Below are 25,091 nucleotides of genomic sequence, written 5' to 3'. Positions count from 1 at the left end.
AGTTTGAGAAGATTTCAATACACAATTAGAATAAAATTTATTTACAAAGATGTTATATTTACAATGAAAGAATACAAATACTTTTATTGATTTAACTGCATTTTATTTTGCTTTAGCATAAACGTAAGCTACAATAAATACAGATGACATCAGAGAGATCAAATAATACAAATGTAAATTTAATTGAATGTCTAGTCTGGTCCTTGCATGCACCTTTTGATGTGGCATCTAAAATGGCCTTACCAAATTATATCATGCTTGAAATGATTTTACACTTCTTTTAAATATAAAATGCAAAAGAAAAAAACATTGAGCAAGACTTTTGGGTGTGCCGTTTCTAAAATTATTATTCACTTGTATTTTACATCTGATCTCTTGATTATTTACACGAGGAAAGGGTTGCCTCTGTAACGTAATGATTGCACACGTGTACGAAGAACAATGAAAAACTATTAGATACATGTATACCATATCCATATATAAACTCGAAAAAAAAAAACTACGCATTTTGATTGTCTTTTCGTATAAAATTGAGCACTATATCAATATATCATTGTAAGAAATTTTCTAAAAACTCCTTTCTCTAAATTGTATGATCAATTTTACCCTTGAAAGGTAAATTTATACATATATATTTCGAAATAGTAATTTAATATCTTTAAAAACATGTATTAAGCCTAAATCTGAATTAAACAAATACTATGATATCAGCATATTAAATGAGGCTACCAGTAGCTCCATAATCATCGGGTGAGATCACCAAGATTGACTTGAGAATAAGATGAATATATTGCGGCAAAGTTCCGAAGAGGCATCCTGTTGATTTGCCTTGCAGCTAGTGCAAGTTCCATCATGGAATGCGTGATTTCAAATGTGAGGTATAAAATGCTGTCGTTTTTTAAGACATTAAAAAAAACACGACATGGTGCAGTCAAATAGTTTTCGAAAAAAGAAATGCTGGAAAGCAGACGGTGGCTTTGAGCAATTCGTGAGCGAGACACCACATCAAAAACGCAGATGTTTGATTTATCAGGATAGCGTTCACTTGGATCCATAACGGAATCTGTTGGGATCCTTGGACGACGTGAAATGAGATAGATTCAGCCGGCCAGACTTTCTCTCTGACACCCAGTCAGGATGAATGGTGAAGTGTCCTCTAACTGGAGCTGTAGTGGACTAAAAGTTAAGAAAAAAAATATGAGGCAATCTATTTATTCATTCCATATTTGAAAAATATATTATTTGTTCATAATAATTTCCCCACATACATGCAGTTGTTGTGGATATATTATCATGAAAGGTCTTTTAGTATAAAAAAGCAAATGTCTCAAGAAGTTTTATTCAAAATCGCACTCCGTTTGTTGAAAAGAAAAGGAATACGAACAACAAATAATATTCTCTCTCTCTCTCTCATGCACGACCCGCTTACCTGAAAATGACTCCCAGGATGCATATAGTCTCCATTGCCTCCTGCAGGACGGAAATATTTGCCTGCCATAGGACTCTCATCATAACCACTGTGATACCCTGGGCCCATCGCAGACTCAAACCTAAGAATAACAACAAAATACATTAAATAATAATAATAATAATATTGATTCAGTTTCTCTTTCGCAATTTCTCACAACATTGAAGAACAGCAGAGAACATGGACCACACAACGTGCATCATTCACAGGGGGGGGGGGATCAAAACCAGCACCTCTTCCGTAACCTATTCTCCATCAGCACACTTATCAAAGTACCTGCTGTACCCTATCCCGTAACCTGTGCTGTACCCAGGTCTGCTGTACCCGCCCGAGTTACCACGGTAATCGTACCCTATGGGCGTGGTCCAGTTATAGTTCCCTGCCTCCGGGTCTCTCCAATCCTGACCGGGGAACATGGACTGTCCTAGCCCGTAAAACTCCGGAGCACTGTGCGGATACAATTTTAATCAAGTAAAGCAGCAAGTAAATGGCAACCGTGTCCTTGATAAATTCGACTCAATTAGCAGCTGGTTGTAATTTTACCGTACATTATGTCAGATTTACATATACGTTTCTTAAGGTTTTAATGATTGACTGCTTGATCAATTTTGTCAACACAACTTTGGTATGAAATCTTGTGTCAGCCTAGCAACCCGTTATCAACAGGTTAATTAAAAGTAAATTCGTTTTTTAGACAAAAAATGATAAACACCTCTAACTTGTAACGGCTAAAAAGCCTCTTATCATACAGAAGATTATCAGTGAATTAGTATTTGTGTTTTACAATAAGCTATAATGGTAACGCGTAAAGTTTAAGAGCTATTTAAACAAAATTGAATCTTGCCATAATCCCGCCATTATTGTATCCGCACAGTCTCAGCTAAGACAAAACTCGACGAAGCCAAATTCCTGTCTTGTGACTCCTGTGCCTTTCACGGATCACTATGGTGTTACTCCACAACGGGCGACTCTTTTGTATCCCGTTCTCGTTAATTATTCATCGTTACGTGATTAAGTATCGAATCTCAATAAGAGTCTTTCATCGTGTTTAACATCAAAAGTACATTTTGATTATTTATTCGTCTGATTGATCAGCGAAACAATCGTTCAGCGTTGCTATGTGCCCTAGAGATTTATTCAGAATGACTTTGATACTGTTGTGTATTTTTTTTTCAAAACAAGGCCTTGGTATTATTCTGTGTCCTTTTAGTTTTTTGTTTATACAGACTACTCTTACCTGTTACAATGCCCATCTGATGCGATTTACAAATGTACACACATGTATATTTTAATTCCACTTGGGCATGTGCTCATTATTCATATTATATTTTCCCTTATAAAGTGCGATCTCAGCACATTCATACATTTTAATCAATAGCGTGACACCTACATTAACAAGTTCATTCAAATTTGGGCTTTTTAACCAAAGTTAAAATTATTTGGATATGAAAAAACATGTGCATGTGTAGGGGCCTAGATATATGTGCTCTACTTCTTCGTTTCCAAGATAACAGATTTGTATACAAAAATCGACTACACCTAGGACATGCAGTAGACAGTGGGAATACGACAAACATTTGAACTAAAATATACAATTTAAAAAATTGAAAGAAAAAAAGACACGAGGTTGTTGTAATCTGATAATTCCCCTCCACAAAGACGGAAGTCAATATCAGTTCAAATGTGAGCAATCAGAAAGTGTGGTAATCACCAGACGTAAATAATCAATCAGTGAAACTGAATAAAATCAATAATCGATCACATGCAGAGTACCAAACCGCCACCATAACAAATCACTTCAAAAACAAGGACAGGTAAAGTTTATTTCCAGGATTTTACTTACCAAGATAAACAAGCACCAGCTCCACTGAACGCAAGAAAAGTTCAAGACATGTTAGAATTAGTAGTTCAAAACACCCCGTGAACTGGAGCAGTTATAAAACTGCATGTCAGCAAAAATACAATTAGTTAGAATACACATAGGCCTACCTCGGCATAAGATGTGGCACCGACCCATGTTCTCTGACAAAGGCAATGATATCATATAAAATGTGAAAAGCACCTTGATCTAATGTATAGTTAAACACGAACGGATTAGTTGCATTGGCCGAAATCTTTGATTTTAGTTTCGCCGCTAACTATGACCATGGTAGTAATTTTAATAAGAATATAATCTGTCTTTCTTTTTCATACTTACTGTTGTAGAGATTTGAAAGTGTTGTTGATCATCCGCCTCTCTTGGTTTATGGGGTGTTCGTACATGGGGGCAGCAGACTTTGTGGAGCGTCTGGGTAGCTGTCCTAGCTGCCTTGTGGGGGATGTCGTTCTAACTCGTAGCGACCGTGCGTGAGACGCAGCCATGCCGTCGCGTGGTTGAAACATTTCTACTGGCACCGGTGATTCTGAGAAACAAGATATGTTTTCTTATATTTTACATTGTCTATTCAACTTGATTAATTTTACTTCGTTTTTTTCCCATCTGTAAGGCACGATCAAAATAAACGAATGTTATTCAATATCGGGATAAAAGTTAAAAGTACTTGAAATCCAATATTTTCACTAAGAAAACTTGTTTCTTTTTAAAGGTTTAACTATGTATTCTACAATACCAGTTTTGGAATATTTTAACTTACCTCTGTATTTACTATCGTGATATGATCGGAAATTAACGTTTGTTAAAACTTTTGGCCCAAGAGCTCTTTCGTCAATCTGAAGAAGAATACAAAAAATGACTTCACATTTTTATCTGCGATTTTTGCAATTGCTTGCATTTCCTGTCTTTATTACACGCTGAAAAGGTATGTCAATGTGCATTTCAACGAAATTATTCTAGGGATGTCTGTTAGCAATAATTGTGACAGGTAGAAAATTACTCGCATAGAAAGACAAAATGAAAATACAGAGATAATGGGAAATCATGATTACACCATCCCTACCTCTTGTGTATTAGGAGGGAAGTTGGGTCCAGGTTCTGGAGTGCCAAAAACCTCGGTAGCTGTGGGTCCTAATGCTTTGGGTGGTGGGGTGCAATAGGGTATGACAGGGGTAGGGGTTTGTCCTGGTGGGTGAGCTGATGCCCGTGAGAATGAACGACTAGCCGGTCGGGGTGTGGCGGGTACACCACCTCTACTTGCTGGTGTGCGGAGCCGGGGAGTTAAACCTCGCGCTGAGGCCGGTGGAGCGGGTGTGGAGGAGGGTTTAGGGGTGCCGCGCTGTTGCCACACTGACCAGTGTGTCTCCTGAGGGGTCTGTATGGATTTGGATAGAGGACGGCCGGTGTCTGCGGGCGGACCTGCTAATGCTGGCGAAGGCGCTGTGACGTCCGAGGGAAAACCGTGGTCTTCTGCTGGGAGAGGTGAGGATACGCTACCGCCTCCGAGATCTCCAAGATCGATGTCTGGAGAGGGAGTTCGGACTGGACCGCTGCCAAGGCCTGCAGTGCCTGTGAAAAAGAAAAAAATGTGTTTTTTACAATAGGTATAGGCTAGCTTTCAGAGAATATATAGTTGTGACTTTTAACTAGTTACTTTAAAAAAATACTCAAAGCTATTTTCTGTTCTTTTCAAAAAAACCTAATCTGGAAAAACTCTCAAGAAAATTTACTTGTTATTTTGAACACAAAGAAACATCCAATTAGTTCACAAGAGGGATTTGTTTAAGAATATTGACCTATAGAAAATTGCTTAAAATGCAAAAATGAGCCCACTCCTTTTCGCGGGTCGCATTCCCAGACGCAACAAAAGAGTCGTAGCAACCAAGTTGCATAACAGTAGCGCATGGTCTTAAAGAAATACGTTTGAATCTCCCCTTAAAGCAATTAACAGTCGCAGAATTGGCAACTGCACTAAAATTTAAGAATTTTTTCAATTTACATGTTATTTATATACTCTCTATAGTGGCTAGGCATAATTTTGAGTCATTGCAAAATCTAAGAATCCATGAGTACACCGTACGAAATGGTGGCTGCAAGCCACTACACTGGCTAGAAATCAAACGTATTGGTATTTTGAAGTGTCTTCAATAACCATGTCTGTTGCATCACTTGTAAATCAAAACACATAAAACACAGTGGAAAACGCATTGATTAAAGCACGGACGTGCGAAATAGGATCTCCGCCATAGGAAAATATTGAATAAGGCTATCCGTGCGTCCTTAGCAACGGGGTTCACTGAGCACCTGAAAGTTGTGCTTTGTAGGCCTGAATACAGCGTAGTAGGGTTAGCTAGTATCCGTGCGATGCAAAATTCTTACCTTTGTCGAATTTCTTCGGAAAAGCGTGAGTGATTATCTGCTGCTTCAAGATCGACTTGAAGTTCGACTTCGGCAGTATATATACCCGTCGTAACTGGCCCATACCGCGTGGAGACTCTATTACTTAACAATTGCGATATTTGCTGCTATTTACCAAATTGAATGCTTAAGTGCATAGTTCAACCTCCAATTTGCTTAAGCAAGCTGCATGCTCAATTTTTCAAACATAAAAGAGTTTTTGTTCCAAGTGTTTAGAACCGCACTCCACTGACGTAGGACTGATCGCAGAAGGGGTATTCACAAAATGTGCGTGATTTATCGAAATACAATCGATGGTATTGAATCGTCAACATTTCAGAATGAGGTCATGAGATTTCAATTAACACCGCTGGTTACGCTGGTGCGTGACAGGTGAATTTGGATGTTTTTAAAACAGGGGGTTGTGATCTTTCTACTTTCTAGACCTTCTTCACAAGTAAGGAATGGCTTTCCGTCCCTTTCTGTTTCGATTTTCATAACATCCCCTGGCTTTATTCCATTCACTTACTCTGTTTATGTGTTTACTCTTTGTTATTGTCATTGTTTATCCAGCTCAAGTTGTTTATTTCGTTTTGAAGTTAGTTGGTACGTCACAATGGAATGTGCTTATTTCTGTTCTCAACCATTTCCATCATCAAAGATTGAATGATGTATCTTCAAACAGTGATATTATTATCGTTTATGATATAATCATTATCGATTGTGATTTATGTAGTTATTTGGAAATGAATGAACTAGCAAGTAAAATCGGCAATGGGAGGGGGGTTGACGGTTGTTGAATTATAAAAACACACCCTACTTAAATTAATATTCATTTTGATTTTGTAATTCACATTTACATTTGCTTTGGCATCGCTGTTTTAGATGGTCAGATAAGATGGGTTAGTAGTTTCTATGGCTACTCTACTACAATATTTTCTTACTCTGTGATGGGGCTCTTTTTAGACACGATGCGTACTTCTTCCTTTGTTTACCCATGTATGCATCGACAATATCAGCATGCTGGATTGCTGTAATAGAATGAAATCAAAAACGAAAATGCACATTAAAAGAACAAAATCAAACAAATTAAACAAAAATGATGAAACATAAATCGAACAAATAAACGCAAATATGATAATGCAGAGGTAACGTATTGTTAAGTCCGTGTGTGTGTGTGTGGTGTGTGTGTGTGTGTGGTGTGTGTGTGTGTGTGTGTGCAAGGAGAGAGAGAGGGAGAGAGAGAGAGGAGGTAGCAAGATGGAGGAGCGAGTCCGATATCTAAAATGACCATGCTTTATAAATTATCAATCATTTTCACGGCTGGTATATAGTTTGTCTCATAAAGGTTAGACTTCTGACAGTCACAGAGAAAATTTAACCTGTGGCAGTTTACCAGTGAAACTACACATTACGTATGTCAATAAAGCGAAGGATTTTATGATCAAATTACCTGCTGATTAACAGGCCTACTTAACACTGACCCTTTTCTGAATTATTGATATCAAGAACACTGTCCCAACGCGTTAAAATCGATACCCTGATTATTGGAGGGACGTATCAAAGACGCCAAGGGCAACAACATGTGTTTCTCCCTTGTTTATATGTTTATTTTAACGTATGGTAGTGTGATGTGCACCAGATGACTCTTAATATTCACCTGACGGTCTTTGACATTTCTACCTTTTTTTAAATTTCAAATATTTATCTTTTTTATGCTTGCAGATAAAGATATTATCGATATTCTCCCGTACATTCTGCTCAAATCTCTGACATTAGCGCTGAAATGTGATGTTCTGTCTAGTAATGGGTTCAGAAACCTATTACAGGTTTTCATCAGCCACAACAGCACTAATATGTGTTCTGTTGTGCGTTCAACACATGAAAACAGCAAATGTCTTCGTTTTATTCAATAGAAAACTATAGCTGCCATTGAAGCCCTTTCTTATAGGCTCCCGTCTTAAGAACTGCAGGAGTGCTCTTTCCTCTGTTTACCAAATGAACATCTTCCACTGCTCAGCTATAAGCACAATACTCTGCTTATTCCTCGTCACGCACTTCGTATGTAGCCATCTCTAAGAGGTCTCTTTACAACCAAGAGTCATTGTGTTGTATAATATAACATAGGATTGAGGTTTAATTCAGTGCTTGTTAACAGTTGTCAGACCACTCAGCTTTCATGAACCTAACGTATGAACTTGTTCGTGAAAAACGCCGTCCTTAACGTTGTTGTCGTTATTTTGAGAACATAAAAAAGTTGGTTTATCGTACTATGTGAATTTCAAATATTAAACGACTGGCTGAAAATCTGCCAACCTGCCATAACGATATTCAGCAATTTAGAAAATATTTAGGGTTTTTGTATTCGTACATGTAGCTGATATTTCTATTTTCATAAAAAACTTTGAAAAAAGACCCATATTTGAAGATGGACAATTACAAATAAAGATGACTCTGTAAAAATTTATATTGACATCAAAATATCTCACGGATAATAGAAGACATTTTAAGAATATACGTATAGTGTGTCATCCTGTTTTAAGGCGGTATTATGTTTATTCGAAAACTTGAATCGAACTGACATTGTGGTATAGATAACAAAATGTTGATTCACAAAACCCATTATATGTTGAACATAGACCCGACAGACCGCATTTCATTAATTTTAACACGGTTTTCTTTACTTCATTTGAAATGATAAGATTTTGGATAGTTTTAACTGTTTATTTTTGTACATTACCAGTTAAAACAAAATGATTTGACAAGACAGTAAAACGAATTCAGTCCCAAACAAAATTTTAAAAATTAATCTGATAATCATAATGACAAAGGAACATAGTGAAAACGACGCATCTTTCTTACCTTCCAACCCAAATAAGTCCGGCGACATACAGTTCTCATACATATTGCCGAACGTTGATCTGTTAGAAGGCTCTTATATTCTTTCTATACAAATATGGTGTCTTCTCTGTACGCTATCACTACAATAATACCCAATGAATGTATTGACTCCACGTGGTTCATTATAAACAATGTGTTCTTTGCTTTTCGCCCATAGCAACAGCCTAATTAAGTCACGGATGGAGCATCACGGTCGTTCGATAAGGAATAACATTTTATTGTCATCGCTGAAGTTCATATGTGAACGGGCGTCACAATTCTCTTTCTGACCGCATAATAAAATTTTATGACTAAGTCAACAAGATAAATCCACTTGTAATTTCTAGCCTCCTTTTCGCGAAAAAAGTATGGTGAGTATTAACTTTTAACCCGTAGCTTTATTGATCATTGGCGTCAGCGATCGAAATGTTGTTCGTTTTATTGTAACCAAGTGTGGTATTGGCATATTACAGTTGACTCTTGCTGTTATGATATGGGGTTTTGTTAATAGAGATTTCGCACTTTATCTCGTTAGCATGGGAATGAGAGGTTTAATTAGTTTGATATTTTTAATTGATAAATCCCATATCAGTTACACCTCTCCAATTATAATTATAATAAGACTGATGAGTTGTTATTGCTATGAAAAGGTTTTTGATGTCCCTCATCCATCCCTTTACGCCTGGGACTGATATCACAAAAGCTGTTTTAGAGTTTATTGCTTGCTATAATGTAGTTAATTAAGCGTAGATGCGGGTAACGGGGCCATCTTTCTTTGGGGCGGGGTAACTATTATTATTATTATTTTTTTTTTTTTTTTTTTTGAGGGGGGCTATTGCATGCTTTGAATAATAATCTGTGCCTTTGTCAACTCTTAACACAATATAATTATTATTAAAAAATCGAGCAAAATTGTATTAATCAATATTCTTTCCTAGCTATTGGTTTAAATATGGTTTACAGGTAAGTACAGGTGGATTTTTAAAGGAGACAGAAAGACAGTCAGAGAAAAGATTAATAAAACATGAAATCCTTATATCAACGACTATGCAGTGTGTGTGTGTGTGTTGTGTTTCTTTTTTTTTTTAATATCAGTGATATGAAATTGGTATCCAAAATAAGAAATGAATAAAAAAATACAATGAGAATGTCGAGTCAATAAGCATAATGGTAGTGTGTGAGGTTTGCTGTCACGAATGCGTTAGATAAGCCGGCGCAATCACAAGAGCGTCGGACCGTTTCATTTCTTACCTGGTTTGGGCTGTGGTTTCATTGCAGTACTTGTGATCATTAAATCAGTGCGTCCTTGCACCGTATTATCCTTTCCCCCTTGGGTTGGCGTCTTCTTGCCCATGTTTTTAGCGCTGTCTTTTTGCTGTTTATAGTTGATGCTGTCCATATATTGCTTGACTGCTAGACGCACTTGGTCTTCAGCTTTCTTTATCATTGCATCCTTACTTCTTTTGTCGACTTCCCTGATGTCCTTAGAATCTGTTAACCCTGTTTGTCCTTGTGCCTCTCTTTCACCCTAAAATACATCTTATAACATTAAGGCATATATAACGATAACACTGGCACATTCTCATGTCGATCGTTACGTTCAGTGTGGTATGGTTCAGTTTTACTAACATTATTCCAGTGCCTTAATTATACCAGTATATTTCATTTTCTATTTAAGATGTTTTTCTGTACTCTCAGGATTAAAACACCTGTCCAAAATTTATACATTTTTTTATTATTATAGGCCTGTTCTTCCGTTAGGTAAGTTTTCTGAGTTAGTCTTACCCTTTGACCGGGGACAAAAATTAATTTCAATGAAAACCAGTCTAACAAAATAAACGTTTGGACCTAAGGACATCATACACGCAAAAGTAAAACTTCATTAAGTCGTATTTTCTGTAAAGAATAGCTTTTTAATATTTTGTTTACATCCATGTTCCCTCTGATTCTTAAATAAGAACATATACTCAATTTTGAAATTTAGGAAATCTAATAACTCACCAAAGTTCTAAGTTTTCTCAAATATTTGTATTAATTAAAAATATATCTTCCCAGTGAAATAAACATCATTCAAAAACACCATAAAGAACGTCACAATTCAGTCTTTTAGGTGGACCTGTTGACTATTCTTCTGTTGACAAAAACACATACACAATTGCAGCGCACCAAATTAGCAATAACATATTTGGTTAACATTTTTTATTTATTCACCGTCTTTGTGCAAGCCCTGTGTTAAATGGCAGTCTACATTGTCACCCAGTCTAGTTCAGTTTGGTGACAGTTTATGTCATTGTTATTTCTATAATGGGTGTGGACTTGTAATCACACATGAAATGTGAAAAGGATGAAAATCTATTTGACGAACGAGCCGAGGTGAAGAAAGGTAAACAAAATGCACGCAGGGTGCCATTTCCATGACGCCAATAAAGTACAACACAAGTAATTGACTGTCATATTATGTGTGTTATCGATCCTGGCGCAACTACATGGCATCAGCCTTTCATAAGATCGTTTTGAAAATTATGTCTCTTCCTTAAAATTAAAACTGACAATTCCATTTTCCCTGGTAATATTTTTCATTTGCTCATACATGCATTGCATGAAAATGTAGAAATAAAGAGTTGTGGCGGTTTTGCTTGATACTGAATTTCCGGATCGCATATATATGTAAAGGGATAATAACTCTTCGTTTTGGCCAAAAATGAATTTTCCTGGAGTAAACAACAATTTTCCCATACTTACCAATGGTTAATGAATCCATTTTTACATTAAAAGTTAGTCCCTGTTTTTTTTCTAAAAAGTTTGTCTTTTGTTAAATCTCTTAAGAGATAAACGAAGTATAGCCATCAATGGAGGTAACGTGGTCTAGAGACAAGCTCAGATATCAGAATAATAGCTATAACTGCCGTTTTTCTTGTACAACAGAATATATTATATTTCTTTGAGTTGTTCTCAATGTTTTTATTGTGAAATATAGATCTCATACGGAGAGTTATTATCCCTTTAATCATTTATTTGGACTTTAATATAATGTCTGTTAAAAGATCTGGGAATAATTGTTTCCATTCAAAAAAATTTTTATTGAATGCTTTGAATTGCTGTAGCTTAAAGCCAAACCATTTTAACGCACAGAAAGCCTGAGTGTAATTTCAAACGGAGGATTAACCGACCCACCTCTTATCCTGATAAATTACAGAATAATTTGAAAGTTTAAATCAGCTTTGTCAAGTAAAGAACTATGTCAGACAAATCAGCATAGGTAATCATAGTTGAGTAACTTGATAGTTTTGACATTTTCTAAACAAACTATAGGTTCTGTCGTTAACGCTTAAAGCTGATAATTAAGACTGTGTAGGCTACAGGCCTGGCAGACTCAGTATCAAAACTTTCACTCTTTTCAGAATGGAAGAATGTATAAGAATAATAATTCTATCATCCTGTCGCAGAGACTTTAATATCTTATAACACTAAGCTGGTTTCTACCGCTACCGGTGTATATACATGTACATGTATATGCTAACACAAAGGCTTAGTGTCGCCATTGGTATTACATTAAATGTTAAACGTGAGCTATATCAGACGCGTCTCAAGCCCCACCTGTATTCTCCTTGCCTCTTCTGAAACCGGCATCTCTTCCCAAGGGCCTCTGTGCATCTTGTACGGTTTCTTTGGCTGCCTTATCTGTAGGATCATCTCACGAATCTTCCCTTTCAGTGCCTGCTTTCTTCCTTCATAGTCTATGGCACCCATGCCGGAGATATTTTCCCCACAATACTGTTGCTGATAGGTTGTGTTCGGCGTCAGCTTAAACTGATCTATCTCTGGGTACGGTGCTGCCGGCATCTCGGCGATCGCAGTAGCCATTTTTCTTCTCTAAGATAGAGATACTACTACCAAAATAACATTGATTAAACCCCACCGTATCCAATTATCGAAGATCGACAATCGTTTGTTCTCTTCAAAGCGTGTATTATTAGTTAGGGCACTTGAACACGGATACCCTGGTCCTAGTATTGTTCATCTGATAACTCCCAAGTAAAATCCTGATTCAAACCGAAAATTCCACAATGAAAACACTGAGAACCCTTAGCGACTGATCGTCTCCTTTCTCAACTGACGACTCGTGTACTTTCTGCCATTAGCAACAAGATGGCGGTATAAACGTAAACTTTGACCTTGCATCACTAAGGAAAGACGCAGCTTGAATAAATGTTTGTATTTGTACGCGTTATCGATCGTGAACTGTAGGGTGCTTATAACAGTTAAATCGGCGTTATTTGTCGTCTTTATGTCATTTATTTAGACTACTGCTTTATCGACTTTTGATACTGTGTATGTACGCTGTTACAATTTTCAGTAAATCGAATAGTTGTTTCGATAGAAAACATTCCATTATAAAGGTGTTAAAGAGGATTGCTAGTGTAACCCTATACAAAGAGTTTAATAGGCCATTTGAATTATTACACCCGAAGTATTAACGGCCTTTTTCTGAGATTTCTTTTAGCAAACTAGGTTCAAATCACTTGGGAACTTGTATCAAATAAGAATGTTTTATACGGTTATCTCTTTACCAAGACAATTCTTACTAAAGACAACGCAATTAACTTAATCATTGGTAGGGGGGCTAATGCACAATTGTCTTCTTAATACTACTAAAACGAAGGGAAAGGCGGCCAAAACATACGCGCTAAGGCATTTTCAGCCCATATATTGGATTAAAAGTGCAAGTGAAATAACCCTTTCTGTAATCAAGGGTATACAACCATTCTTCAGAAACGGTCGGTTACATGCTCAATATAATTTCTTGGAAGTACATGTATATGTTTTGATTTGCATGACATATTTTTACATAATTTGTTTTTATATGTTATTGACTAAATTATTCGATTTAAACGAACATTGATGATTTGTAAACTCTTCACTCCTGATAGACACACCGATACATGCATTGTCACGAGTCAACTGTTGAAAGCGAGCAAGGGCCCTGTAGCTTTTATTGTACAAATAACTGAAAACACATATGAACAATTAGATCCAAAATATTATGGTCTATACACACCATTAAACGTCTGATAGCTGAATGGGTGATGAATACAACGTTCTCTAGTATAAGACACACAAGTTCTGATTGTATGTTTAGGGCCTATACATGTTCCATCTTCCTGTATGGATTATGGATTTCACTTTCTCTATTTACTTATTGGGTAAATCGTGTTGTACTGTACTCGTATATGTTTTAACATCTTATTCAGTTTCATAATAAATATTTTAAACAGCCAATCTGGCTTTTCCTTTCCCTCTGCTCATCTCAAGCAAACACATTGGCCAGGGACGTAATAAATGCGAAGTGCTCGACACACCTCTATAATTCAATACCTGGAAAATGTTGCAGTTTCTGGTAAGACACTAGTCACATTAATGACGCTCCATTTAATCAACCGTGGTGAGCCCAGGGAATGTAAAACGTTTTAATACATTTTGAAAAGGTTAAAGACAAACCATTATGATTAAAACAATATAAAGTATAATTGTTATATTAATGTATAGATATATACCTTATACAGACACCAGTATTTATAATACAGGTAGATAAATGGAAACCAGGCGATGAAAATGTTCACTCATATTAATTTTCTGATGTTTAAAGAGGAACGGGTTAATAAGCTGTACTATCTTTTTTGTTAATATACTAAAATCTGATACACATTCTTATAAAAACATGGAGTATGAATATTACAATAAAGTTGTAAATAAAATTAGTGGACAGCACTCTTATATACAATCCTTAGTCAAAATAAAAATGATATATCACAAAAAGGCCCATAAATGAGTATTCTTAAGGTATACGAGTAGCACTGAGTGTAAAGGTTTTAATTTTATCAAACGTAAAAAAATGACAGGGATGAAAGAGTTTGCTCACGTTGCAGACAATAATAATAATAATAATAATAATAATAATAATAAATGACGTTAGAGAGGAAGAACATTTTCCTCTTTTTTAACGATCGAGTGATGGAGAGTTGTTCCATTTGAGCAAATCAAGCATAAAGTTTCGAGTCGTATAAATATATCACAAAAACAATTGCAATTATGGACGGAAATTGAAAGGAAGGGGATTTCTAATAACTGTTCACAGGGACATTTGTTTGCGATATACGCAAAGAGTTTTGTGCGTTCACAGTGCAATGCTTGTTTTGAGGAGGTAGCACACAGGTGTGACAACACGTAATCCGCATACCTCCTATAGTTTTTAGAGGTTTATCTCTATACCTTATTTTAAATGTCACCTTAACACAAAAGGACACATCCAGCTTTCAATTTTGGCACCGGTGGATATTCAATCGGTAAGGAATGATGGCTTCAGGATGATTTCATTAAATATCTGAATGGTTACACATTCAAGACCGCTTTTTCCTTTCTTTTTTGTCTTTTTTCTTTTCCTTCTTTTCCTTCTTATGAAGGTTACCAATGTCGTCAAATTCCAGGTCTTTGTCTTTTGATTTATGTTTACTGCTACGGTGTTTTTTCTTATCCTTGCCCCCGTTCATTAATGCGGCGATTTTAACGAAGTTCTGTAAATCTGACATTTTTAGCACTTCTTTCTTTTTTCTGGAAAAAAAGAATCAAATTGTGAAAACGTGTCAGCTGCGTTAAGTGTATTCACAAAGAAACTGATGACACAAATGACACATTATATTGCAGAACTAACGCACTGGTTTACATTTGTATTTTATCAAAAGCGAGTCTATACTGACTTGTGCTTCTTCTTCTGATCTTCATTTTTCAGATCATACTTGGCCTTTCTTCCTCCTCCAACTTCATGTTCAATCGCCCTTGAATATTGAAAGATGCATTTGAAGTCAAATTTTTGCCACAAAATGTAACTTTAAATTCAATACATGTAATTGTAGATGACGACCACTTCTTTCAATAAAATTCAACGTAAAGACTAAATATTCTGTTCAAAATGTAGGCCCTATACTAGTCCAGTGAACAAAAACTTATTTTTGAAATTAATAGTAAGCACTGAAACGTTATTTGTCTCAGCAGAAATGATGCGGTCAATTTATACAACTTACCCTATGTCTGTGTAAGGCTTGACGGTAGGACTGGAGCCTGCAGGTCGCATTTCTGAAAATATCGGATTGAACAACTTATCACACCGTGTTTCATGCTTTGTGGCACAGTAAAAATTCAAGAGAAATCAATCGTGCTATGTGTCGTAAAATGTATCCTCACAAAAGTATGTTGTTTTTGACCAACCATAGCCTGTACTTATCACACAGGACCCCGGTACCCTCTGATGGCAGGGGCTTCTAAAATAGCATACAAAATTTAAGTATGAGGCAGAGCGATACAAATATTTTGTAACAGACTACTAGCGCACCTGGGGTCAGAGTACCCTCTATCAGGTCGGCAGATATTATAGGCACATTTTCCACCAGCCACAGTTAGAAGATTGGCCATATTTAGTGAGAGACATTATCTGTTAATATCAAGTGAAAAATCAATCTGTGGCAGTGGTAGAGGGTAGGGTGACAGAGTAGTTCTGTCCCTAGGACGTACTACCATACCTGTCACAATGGAATCTCGTGCCTGCTTTGGCTTTTTATGTCAGAATATGATGATACAGATTTAAAGCTCACGGAAACTAACTATGGTGAGATATGGCTATGAAGTTAAAATAACCATCTGAGAAAGTTTAAAATAGCTGAAAGAGCAACCAAACCTCGTCTCGTAGAGCACTACCGGTAATATCTGTACATCGCAATAATTAAACAAAGAAACAGCAAACAATTGAGCCCCGCACATACATATATCTTTTGCAGATGAGTGACCACTTGCACGAACAGTCAACTAACATTTTTAAAAAACGAGCAGCCACTGGTCAGTTATTATGATTACCCTCATATACATTATCGGAAAACGGACACTACGCTGGCAGTTACCACGGAGAACGTACGTGGAAAAGTGTACTCGTACAATTATTACCACCATCCAGCCCTTGGTATTTCGGGAATTTCCATATATATTAGATCAAAACACAAATCTGGTGATATATACGGTAAATTGTATTGCATGTCACATGAAAAGCGGCAGTTATTTTCCATATCATGGAATGTCATATTTCATGAATCTCATTTGAAACAACGAAATATTAACAGCGTTATTTGAATTATTTTGTTGCGAATTACTACTCACCTTCTTTTACCCGCCGGCAACACGGGCACAACCATATGATGAGCACAATAATCAGGATAATAAGTATAACACCGACGACAATACCAACCACTAGGAAACCAATCTCCATGTTGGATAGTCCACCTGGAGTCGCTGTTGTCGGTGGGCTAGATGTCACTGTCCCAGAAGCAAACACCATGGTGTCGTTAACGCTGAGACAAAACTGGGACATCACTTCATTGTTGTCATTACTGTCCCGACACCTGTAACAGCCAGCGTCGCCAGTGGTGACACTTGGAAACTCTAATGCTGCTTTTTCTGTCATCAGTGTCTCCGATCCCGTGCCAACCTTGTACCATTTGAGCCCTGTGGCATCACTATTTAAAGACTGGCAGTGAAGAACGTGATCTCCACCAGTCTTGAAGGTGAGCTTCAATGCCTTGTCGATATCTGTAATTCACAGAAAGCATGAATGTTGAAATAGGCCTACGTATTCAATAACTTAAAAAATCAGACTATTCTCTGTTTGTTTTGCTTTTTAAAGCACCCTGTAAATTTAAATTATTGTATACCTATTCTACCTGCTACACGTATCTAGATAACCTGTTGCACATACCAATTGTCGATGGAATCGCAGTGGCTGTAGAAGTCGACGTAACAGGGGCTGAGGTCACTACAAGTACAAGACACACGAAAAAATAATTATTGTATCAACATATTCTTCCATCATATGATAATATAAGAGTATTTTTTTAATTAAACGGTTCATGTTTTTCGCATGAGTTGCATCTTATTCCATATTACTTTGTTTTTTCGTTTGGAACTTGTTTTGTTCTAATGTACTGGTGAGCACTTACTTTCTATAATAACATATGTCATGCCAGCAGCCTGAATTGTGGTTCCGTCAGTTGCAGACAACGTGAAACTGTTGCCGGAGACAGCGCTGTACAAAGAGGTCACGACCTCGCTCTGATTCGCTTCTGAGGAACCCGATACAGCGGGCAGAAGGTCAAAAACAACAACAATGCTACCTAAAAGTAAAAAGAAAAATGAAATTGGATTTTTAAAAAATTAAATGGAGCAAGTTTTGACTATGAAGTGAAGCGTTTGTTACATTTTCATGATACGTGACATGTGCCATTCAGATATATTTTAAGTTATATTTTAGTTTCTTAATCATAGATAAGAGCAAGGGTATTTTGCATATACCGGCATATATTGTGTTTCAAAACCAACATACATGTACCTCTAGAGGGGAGTCTATTTAGCCTCCCGATGCATTTCTTAAATCCTGAGTGTTCAATATCTCAGCACCTGGGTCATATCCTATTGGCACATTTGGGACGAAGAGAGTTATGCACTACCTCCTTTTATAGAATGCCAAGACTCACCTACCAAGTACCTATTCAAAGTACTTTCTGATTTGGAGTTCACACCCACTTACCCGGCTGCACATCCAAGTTTATAATACGGCCTTCAGCCACATTCAGTTTGGTGGCCATTTGCTGTTTCATGCTTGTAACTGTGGCAGTCTTGTCGTTGCCAACTAAAGTGCTATAGTCCCCAGTGAAAGTGACTGTGACACCCACAGTAGCTTGATCGGGTATTTGAATAACAACTGAAGAATAACAGGACAAAAGATTATACATTCACAGATCAGTAGTGAACATTAATTGAACGGTAGGAATATAATATCTCAATGGTGTACGACACAATGAATACAATGAATCAACACCTTTATATGTTATAATTAGATGCCTTTGTTACTGTACATCTCACCGTACTAAATTGGATGTAAAAAAAAAATAAATTAAACCATATCCTCTGATAAAAACTTTAATGTTCATACCTGCAGTGGTTGTCGTGGTGGTTGGGGTGGTAGTGGTGGTTGGGGTGGTAGTAGTAGTAGTGGTTGGCGTGGTTGTGGTGGTTGGGGTGGAAGTGGTAGTAGTAGTAGTGGTTGGCGTGGTTGTGGTGGTTGGGGTGGAAGTGGTAGTAGTAGTAGTGGTTGGCGTGGTTGTGGTGGTTGGGGTGGAAGTGGTAGTAGTAGTAGTGGTTGGCGTGGTTGTGGTGGTTGGGGTGGAAGTGGTAGTAGTAGTAGTGGTTGGCGTGGTTGTGGTGGTTGGGGTGGAAGTGGTAGTAGTAGTAGTGGTTGGCGTGGTTGTGGTGGTTGGGGTTGTGGTAGTGGGGGTTGATGTCGTCGTCTGTGTCCCTAAATAAAAAAAGATTTACCTTTAGATTTCACCAGTGAAAGTTTTTTATCACTTCAGCTCAATTACATATGAGGAAATATAACACAGCTTTACTTCTTAGTGAATTTTGAATTGCAATGAAATGGACGATTTCAAAAATTAGGATCATTTGTACCTTGGATGCCATGATCACGACACCTACCGTTTCTTATTTGGACTTCAACTGCGTGGAAATATCGATTATTCACTGTAAAGGTGTAAGTTCCATTCACATCTGGCCATGTATTTTCATCATCAGGAAGATTATAAGAGAATTCGGTGTTGTATTGAGAATTGTATGCAAAACTTATGATGTCGCTCTTTTTTCCATAACCCCATCCATAGAAAGAACCAGCAGAAACCCAAGGCTTGGGATCAGGTATATATTTCTGAAAAATATGAAAAATACTTTTAACACACTGTCTTTAAACCAACGCATGCTACAGCAAATCGACCTCATTCCGAGGCAATTGAAGAAGTAAGAAGTCGGAGAGGTCGCTCGATATACATATCAGCTGCATAGTATTTGGCGACTCTTTTCACAACAAACTCATTGTAAATCTCAGGAAGACAATTACCGTAAATTTTCCACTCGTTGTCGGTAACGAAGCGTCAATGTAATATTCCAGTTTAAACATGGTGTCACTAGCAGTTCTACTCCAAATGAAAAACCTGACGGGCGTTGCAGAGCCTGTGTTGGTATGCACGAAGACAGAGAAACTCAGCAATTCTCCCTCCGGTAAAGGTGTCCCTGTCTCCACGAATGCTTTGCGGGTTGAAACTGATGGCTGATAATATTGCAGTCCCGAAGCGTCACCTGATAAAATTTTTGCATATAAATCAAATTTTATACAAAATATCAAATGGAAATACCGGTTATTAGGAGACTTTATAACAATTTACAAACAGAAATTGAAATGAAAGTTATGTGCGCTGCAAATTAACTTCCAAAGACATACCGATTGTTACCACGTTGTCCATATCTGGGGTGCTAATGGCTGCGGTAGTAGTGGTTGGCGTGGTGGTTGTTGTTAGGGTGGTAGTTGTTGGCGTGGTAGTGGTTGGCGTGGTGGTTGTTGTTGGGGTGGTAGTAGTTGGCGTGGTCGTGGTTGGCGTGGTGGTTGTTGTTAGGGTGGTAGTAGGTGGCGTGGTCGTGGTTGGCGTGGTGGTTGTTGTTTGAGTGGTAGTAGTTGGCGTGAAAGTGGTTGGCGTGGTAGTGGTCGTGGTGGTGCTGGGAGTTGTTGTTGTCGTCTGTGTTCCTAAAAGACAAAAATGATTGATCTTAAGATTTGGGCAGTTAAAGTTTTTGTCACTGTCAACTCAATAACAAATTGTATAAAAAAACAACTTTTCTAGTAAACGAATTTAAAATAATTCCTACATCAAACGTGAAGGTTTCAAAGATTTGGATCAATTGGATGCCATGATCACGACACCTACCGTTTCTTATTTGGACCTCAACTGCGTGGAAGTATCGGTTATTCAATGAAAAGGTGTAACTTCCATTTACGTCTGGCCATGTATTTTCATCATCAGGAAGATTATATGAGAATTCAGTGTTGTATTTAGAATTATATGCAAAACTTATGATGTCACTCTTTTTTCCATAACCCCATCCATAGAAAGAACCAGCAGAAACCCAGGGCTTGGGATCAGGTATATATTTCTGAAAAATACGATAAAATATTTTAACACATTAGGCTTTAAACCAACGCATGCTACAGCAAATCGATCGTTCCAAGGCAATTGAAAAAGTAAGAAGTCGGAGAGGTCGCTTAATAAACGTATCAGCAGTATAGTATTTGGCGACTCTTTTCACAACAAACTCATTGTAAATCCCAGGAAGACAATTACCGTAAATTTTCCACTCGTTGTCGGTAACGAAGCGTCAATGTAATAGTCCAGTTTAAACATGGTGTCACTAGCAGTTCCACTCCAAATGAAAAACCTGACGGGCGTTGCAGAGCCTGTGTTGGTATGCACGAAGACAGAGAAACCCAGCAGTTCTCCCTCCGGTAAAGGTGTCCCTGTCTCCACGAATGCTTTGCGGGTTGAAACTGATGGCTGATAATATTGCAGTCCCGAAGCGTCACCTGATAAAATTTTTGCATATAAATCAAATTTTATACAAAATATCAAATGGAAATACCGAGTTTTAGGAGGCTTTATAACAATTTACAGACAGAAATTGAATAAAAGTTATGTGCGTTGCAAATTAACTTCCAAAGACATACCGATTGTTACCACGTTGTCCATATCTGGGGTGCTGATGGCTGCGGTAGTAGTGGTTGGCGTGGTGGTAGTGGTTGGCGTGGTAGTGGTTGGCGTGGTGGTGGGAGTTGTTGTTGTCGTCTGTGTTCCTAAAAAACAAAAATGATTTAACTTAAGATTTTGGCAGTTAAAGTTTTTTTCGCTTTCAACTCAATAACAAATCGTATAAAAAAACAACTTTTCTAGTAAACGAATTTAAAATAATTCCTACATCAACGTGAAGGTTTCAAAGATTTGGATCAATTGGATGCCATGATCACGACACCTACCGTTTCTTATTTGGACCTCAACTGCGTGGAAGTATCGGTTATTCAATGAAAAGGTGTAACTTCCATTTACGTCTGGCCATGTATTTTCATCATCAGGAAGATTATAAGAGAATTCAGTGTTGTATTTAGAATTATATGCAAAACTTATGATGTCACTCTTTTTTCCATAACCCCATCCATAGAAAGAACCAGCAGAAACCCAAGGCTTGGGATCAGGTATATATTTCTGAAAAATACGATAAAATATTTTAACACATTAACCAACGCATGCTACAGCAAATCGATCGTTCCAAGGGAATTGAAAAAGAAAGAGGTCGGAGAGGTCGCTCGATATACATATCAGCTGTATAGTATTTGGCGACTCTTTTCACAACAAACTCATTGTAAATCCCAGGTAGACAATTACCGTAAATTTTCCACTCGTTGTCGGTAACGAAGCGTCAATGTAATAGTCCAGTTTAAACATGGTGTCACTAGCAGTTCCACTCCAAATGAAAAACCTGACGGGCGTTGCAGAGCCTGTGTTGGTATGCACGAAGACAGAGAAACTCAGCAATTCTCCCTCCGGTAAAGGTGTCCCTGTCTCCACGAATGCTTTGCGGGTTGAAACTGATGGCTGATAATATTGCAGTCCTGAAGCGTCACCTGATAAATTATTTGCATATAAATCAAATTTTATACAAAATATCAAATGGAAATACCGCTTATTAGGAGGCTTTATAACAATTTACAGACAGAAATTGAATGAAAGTTATGTGCGTCGCAAATAGACTTCCAAAGACATACCGTTTGTTACCACGTTGTCCATATCTGGAGTGCTAATGGCTGCGGTAATAGTGGTGTTTGGTAGTTTCTACAGTAGTGGTCGTATTTAATGTGCCCTGGTATAGTAGTAGTAGTAGTAGTGGAGATGGTGTAGCGGTTGTTGTTATTGGGGTAAGGGTCAGAGTGGTTCAAGGTTGCTGTGGAAATGGTATATGTAGCTTGTTTCGGCAAAATATAGTCATTGCTTTTTTGAAGGTAAAACTAAATCTTCAACCACATTTAGTTTCCAATGCATTTGTTTTGTTAAAACTTATTCTGTCGAACCTGTGTGTGCATGTATTTTATAGTTTTGTCAAATAATTATATTTCGCCTATTAATCACAATCGTAACCACAGTATGTATATTTGGACTAGCCTAAACGACAATTATAATAACTCTTACACACGGACTGGTCAATGAACTTACCGACTGTGACCATCGTAACAGGTGTTGTGGTTGTTGTTCCTACATAAAGAAGGTAATATCCAGTGATTAATTTCTATCAAAACGTTGTACTAAAAAAATACAGAGGTACTAGAAACTATTTTAAAGTGTGTGTGTGTGTGTGCTTCATATGACGTTTCTAGAGAACATGGTTAACGATAAAATTTCCCGCCAATTTGTTTCAGAACTACTAGCACTAGTAAGGCTAGAGATACACCTAATAGCAATATTATAAAACGCCAATAGATTTATCACCCGTCCCCTGGTTCCCGATGCAAAAAAAAAAAAAAAAATCAATTGCAACACAATCTACCGAATAACTTTTAATACAGATTATGTAAGCTTGGTTATTTATACTTCATCAGTCTAATCTGTTTCTTACCAGTTGTTACGATCGAAAAAACACCGAGCAAAACGATGAATGGAGAGTGGCACTGCATGATGAGGCAAGATTTCAATTCAAGGACAACGGGTATACTTTCTGCAGTCACCTGAAGTGAGAGGTACAGTTTTATAATTACAGTAGCTTGTAATTTTGCTTTTAGTCTTAACAAACAGAACTGTCAACGCACTCAAGTTCTATGCGTGCTCTACAAACTTATTTATGACAATAATAATGTTGTGACATTCTCATAGAAAAGTTACATTGAAAAATGACCTAAATTCATTTGATCGAGTCATTCACCTGAACCAGTTACGCAGTTAAACAGAGCATAAAACAGCCGATAGAAATCAATGACTGTTCGCGCGAACAAAAGATGACCTTGCAAGACTGAGGGCAAAATATCCACCATTTTTGCTGTACTTGTAAACAGCCTAACATACATACGATCGGATTCAGGATTTAACGGATTCAAATGTAGAGAGGAATAGGGACACGGCTACCCTTGAACCAACTGACTAGATATTAAACTGACTAGATATTAAACCTAACGGTAGCCCACCTTAGTCTGCATTCGCACTACATTTGAAAGATGAATAAATTACGATACCTATTAAAACAGCAATGGCCAATATCCTTTTGGTTTAGAGGACCCTTCAAAATAAAATGTTTTGAAACTAACGGGGTTTCTATATATTTTTCATTTTAATGTCCTCAGCTGTCTTTCAGGCTTATTCTGCCAACATCCTCATTACATTACCCTTCTCAAATACCAGTCTGATATTCAAGCAGTTTTAGCCCTTTGAATACGAAAACAATGACCCAGCATTTTCCAAAATAATAAAAAATACAAAAGCATGTTTTAAAAGCTTAATTATTGCCATTACTCCGAACTCACGAACACAGGTAGGGCGAATAATAAACGTATCATTTAAATTTAATACGCACGTGAAGTACTACACTGGGCTTGTGACCGCTTGGGGAATGAATATTTGCCCATACTCACTTCTTTCTTAGTTGGGGCTTTGGCAATATTTGATAGCCAGTATCAGATTCAATTCTTACATCAGTGTTGACAAACTTAAAATATTGCAGCTTTTCTTTCGTTACTTATATGTAAGTGTCGGGCTAAATTCGTTCTCCTAGCGACCGCAAGTCCTGTGTACAATGTAGCAAGGGTTTAACTGAAATAACAAGTCAACTTGTAAACCATACTGAAGACCAATAGTTTTCTGGTCATGTTACATTATGAATATTCATCTGGTAAAAGCAACATTTCATACCACTCAATGCCACAAAAATTGCCAGACATTTACATGAATCACAATCACAACCATTTTCACAACCACTAAGGAAAAGAAAAACAAAATCCGACCTGGTTCAGACGCCCTGGAAACGACCCCATAAGGGCAACAAAGCGTCCTCAACTTTTCAATGTTTCTTATTCCTACCTCCTATCTCCATCAACCTTTCAAAGTTATCTATCCTCTTCTTTAACTTTGGTGAAAATTACGTATACAGCAGGTCCAATCCTCCGCAGACTATAAACAAAAGATCTGTCGTGTCGTGCACTCACCTCACACCGACTGATTTGATCATGTGACCCAAAAAAAGTCACATCGGGATGGAATGACAATACAATGTATTGTACTTGTATTTGAAGCATGCGCATATACCACCGTTGTGAACAAGCGATTTGACAACAGCTTAAAAACCATAATATATATATTTTTTACAATTTCATATTCAATTAATCATTTAGTTTGAACCTAGAAAACTTCGTGTGTGAAACAAAAATTTCCGGCTCGTGTTTGTAAAAAAATAAAAAAATAAAAATAAACAGTGCGCTTGATGATCCACATTTTTTGTATGCAGAAAGAGTGCCTGGAT

At 37.3% G+C, this 25,091-nt stretch overlaps 2 protein-coding genes across 5 annotated transcripts; both read right to left on the bottom strand.

Annotated features, from left to right (window-relative positions):
• Positions 1 to 24: 24 nt before the first annotated feature.
• Positions 25 to 12,782, bottom strand: LOC106158731 (uncharacterized). Of its 2 annotated transcripts, XM_086997883.1 has the most exons (9): positions 12,216 to 12,782; positions 9,870 to 10,146; positions 6,683 to 6,769; positions 4,405 to 4,910; positions 4,102 to 4,177; positions 3,666 to 3,870; positions 3,312 to 3,335; positions 1,430 to 1,550; positions 25 to 1,176 (listed from the first exon to the last, which is right to left on the bottom strand). In XM_086997883.1, the coding sequence occupies exons 1-9, from the start codon at positions 12,480 to 12,482 to the stop codon at positions 1,042 to 1,044; spliced, it is 1,698 nt and encodes a 565-aa protein (XP_086854009.1). In that variant the 5' UTR covers positions 12,483 to 12,782; the 3' UTR covers positions 25 to 1,041. The 2 variants fall into 2 exon arrangements, with proteins under 2 accessions (XP_086854009.1, XP_013390266.2); XM_013534812.2 differs by lacking the exon at positions 3,312 to 3,335 and having other exon boundaries at positions 12,216 to 12,780.
• Positions 12,783 to 13,468: 686 nt separating this feature from the next.
• On the bottom strand, positions 13,469 to 24,808 carry LOC106170939 (uncharacterized). Of its 3 annotated transcripts, XM_087009294.1 has the most exons (20): positions 24,653 to 24,808; positions 23,202 to 23,310; positions 22,802 to 22,840; positions 21,977 to 22,215; positions 21,571 to 21,796; positions 21,265 to 21,390; positions 20,885 to 21,123; positions 20,471 to 20,696; positions 19,990 to 20,289; positions 19,609 to 19,847; positions 19,194 to 19,419; positions 18,749 to 19,011; positions 18,649 to 18,709; positions 18,244 to 18,417; positions 17,657 to 17,830; positions 17,416 to 17,472; positions 16,821 to 17,249; positions 15,698 to 15,749; positions 15,374 to 15,451; positions 13,469 to 15,227 (listed from the first exon to the last, which is right to left on the bottom strand). In XM_087009294.1, exons 2-20 carry the CDS (start codon positions 23,257 to 23,259, stop codon positions 15,017 to 15,019), a joined length of 3,417 nt encoding a protein of 1,138 aa, XP_086865420.1. In that variant the 5' UTR covers positions 23,260 to 23,310; positions 24,653 to 24,808; the 3' UTR covers positions 13,469 to 15,016. The 3 variants fall into 3 exon arrangements, with proteins under 3 accessions (XP_086865420.1, XP_086865372.1, XP_086865470.1); XM_087009246.1 differs by having other exon boundaries at positions 18,649 to 19,011; XM_087009344.1 differs by lacking the exons at positions 21,265 to 21,390; positions 21,571 to 21,796; positions 21,977 to 22,215 and having other exon boundaries at positions 18,649 to 19,011.
• Positions 24,809 to 25,091: the final 283 nt, after the last annotated feature.

The sequence above is a fragment of the Lingula anatina genome, chromosome 1, assembly GCF_051362555.1.
Source record: "Lingula anatina isolate TDL-2025a chromosome 1, LinAna3.0, whole genome shotgun sequence".
In the NCBI taxonomy this organism is placed as follows: Eukaryota; Metazoa; Brachiopoda; class Lingulata; order Lingulida; family Lingulidae; genus Lingula; species Lingula anatina.
Note: the sequence above shows the minus strand (reverse complement) of the source record. Positions and strands in the feature narration are given on the sequence as shown.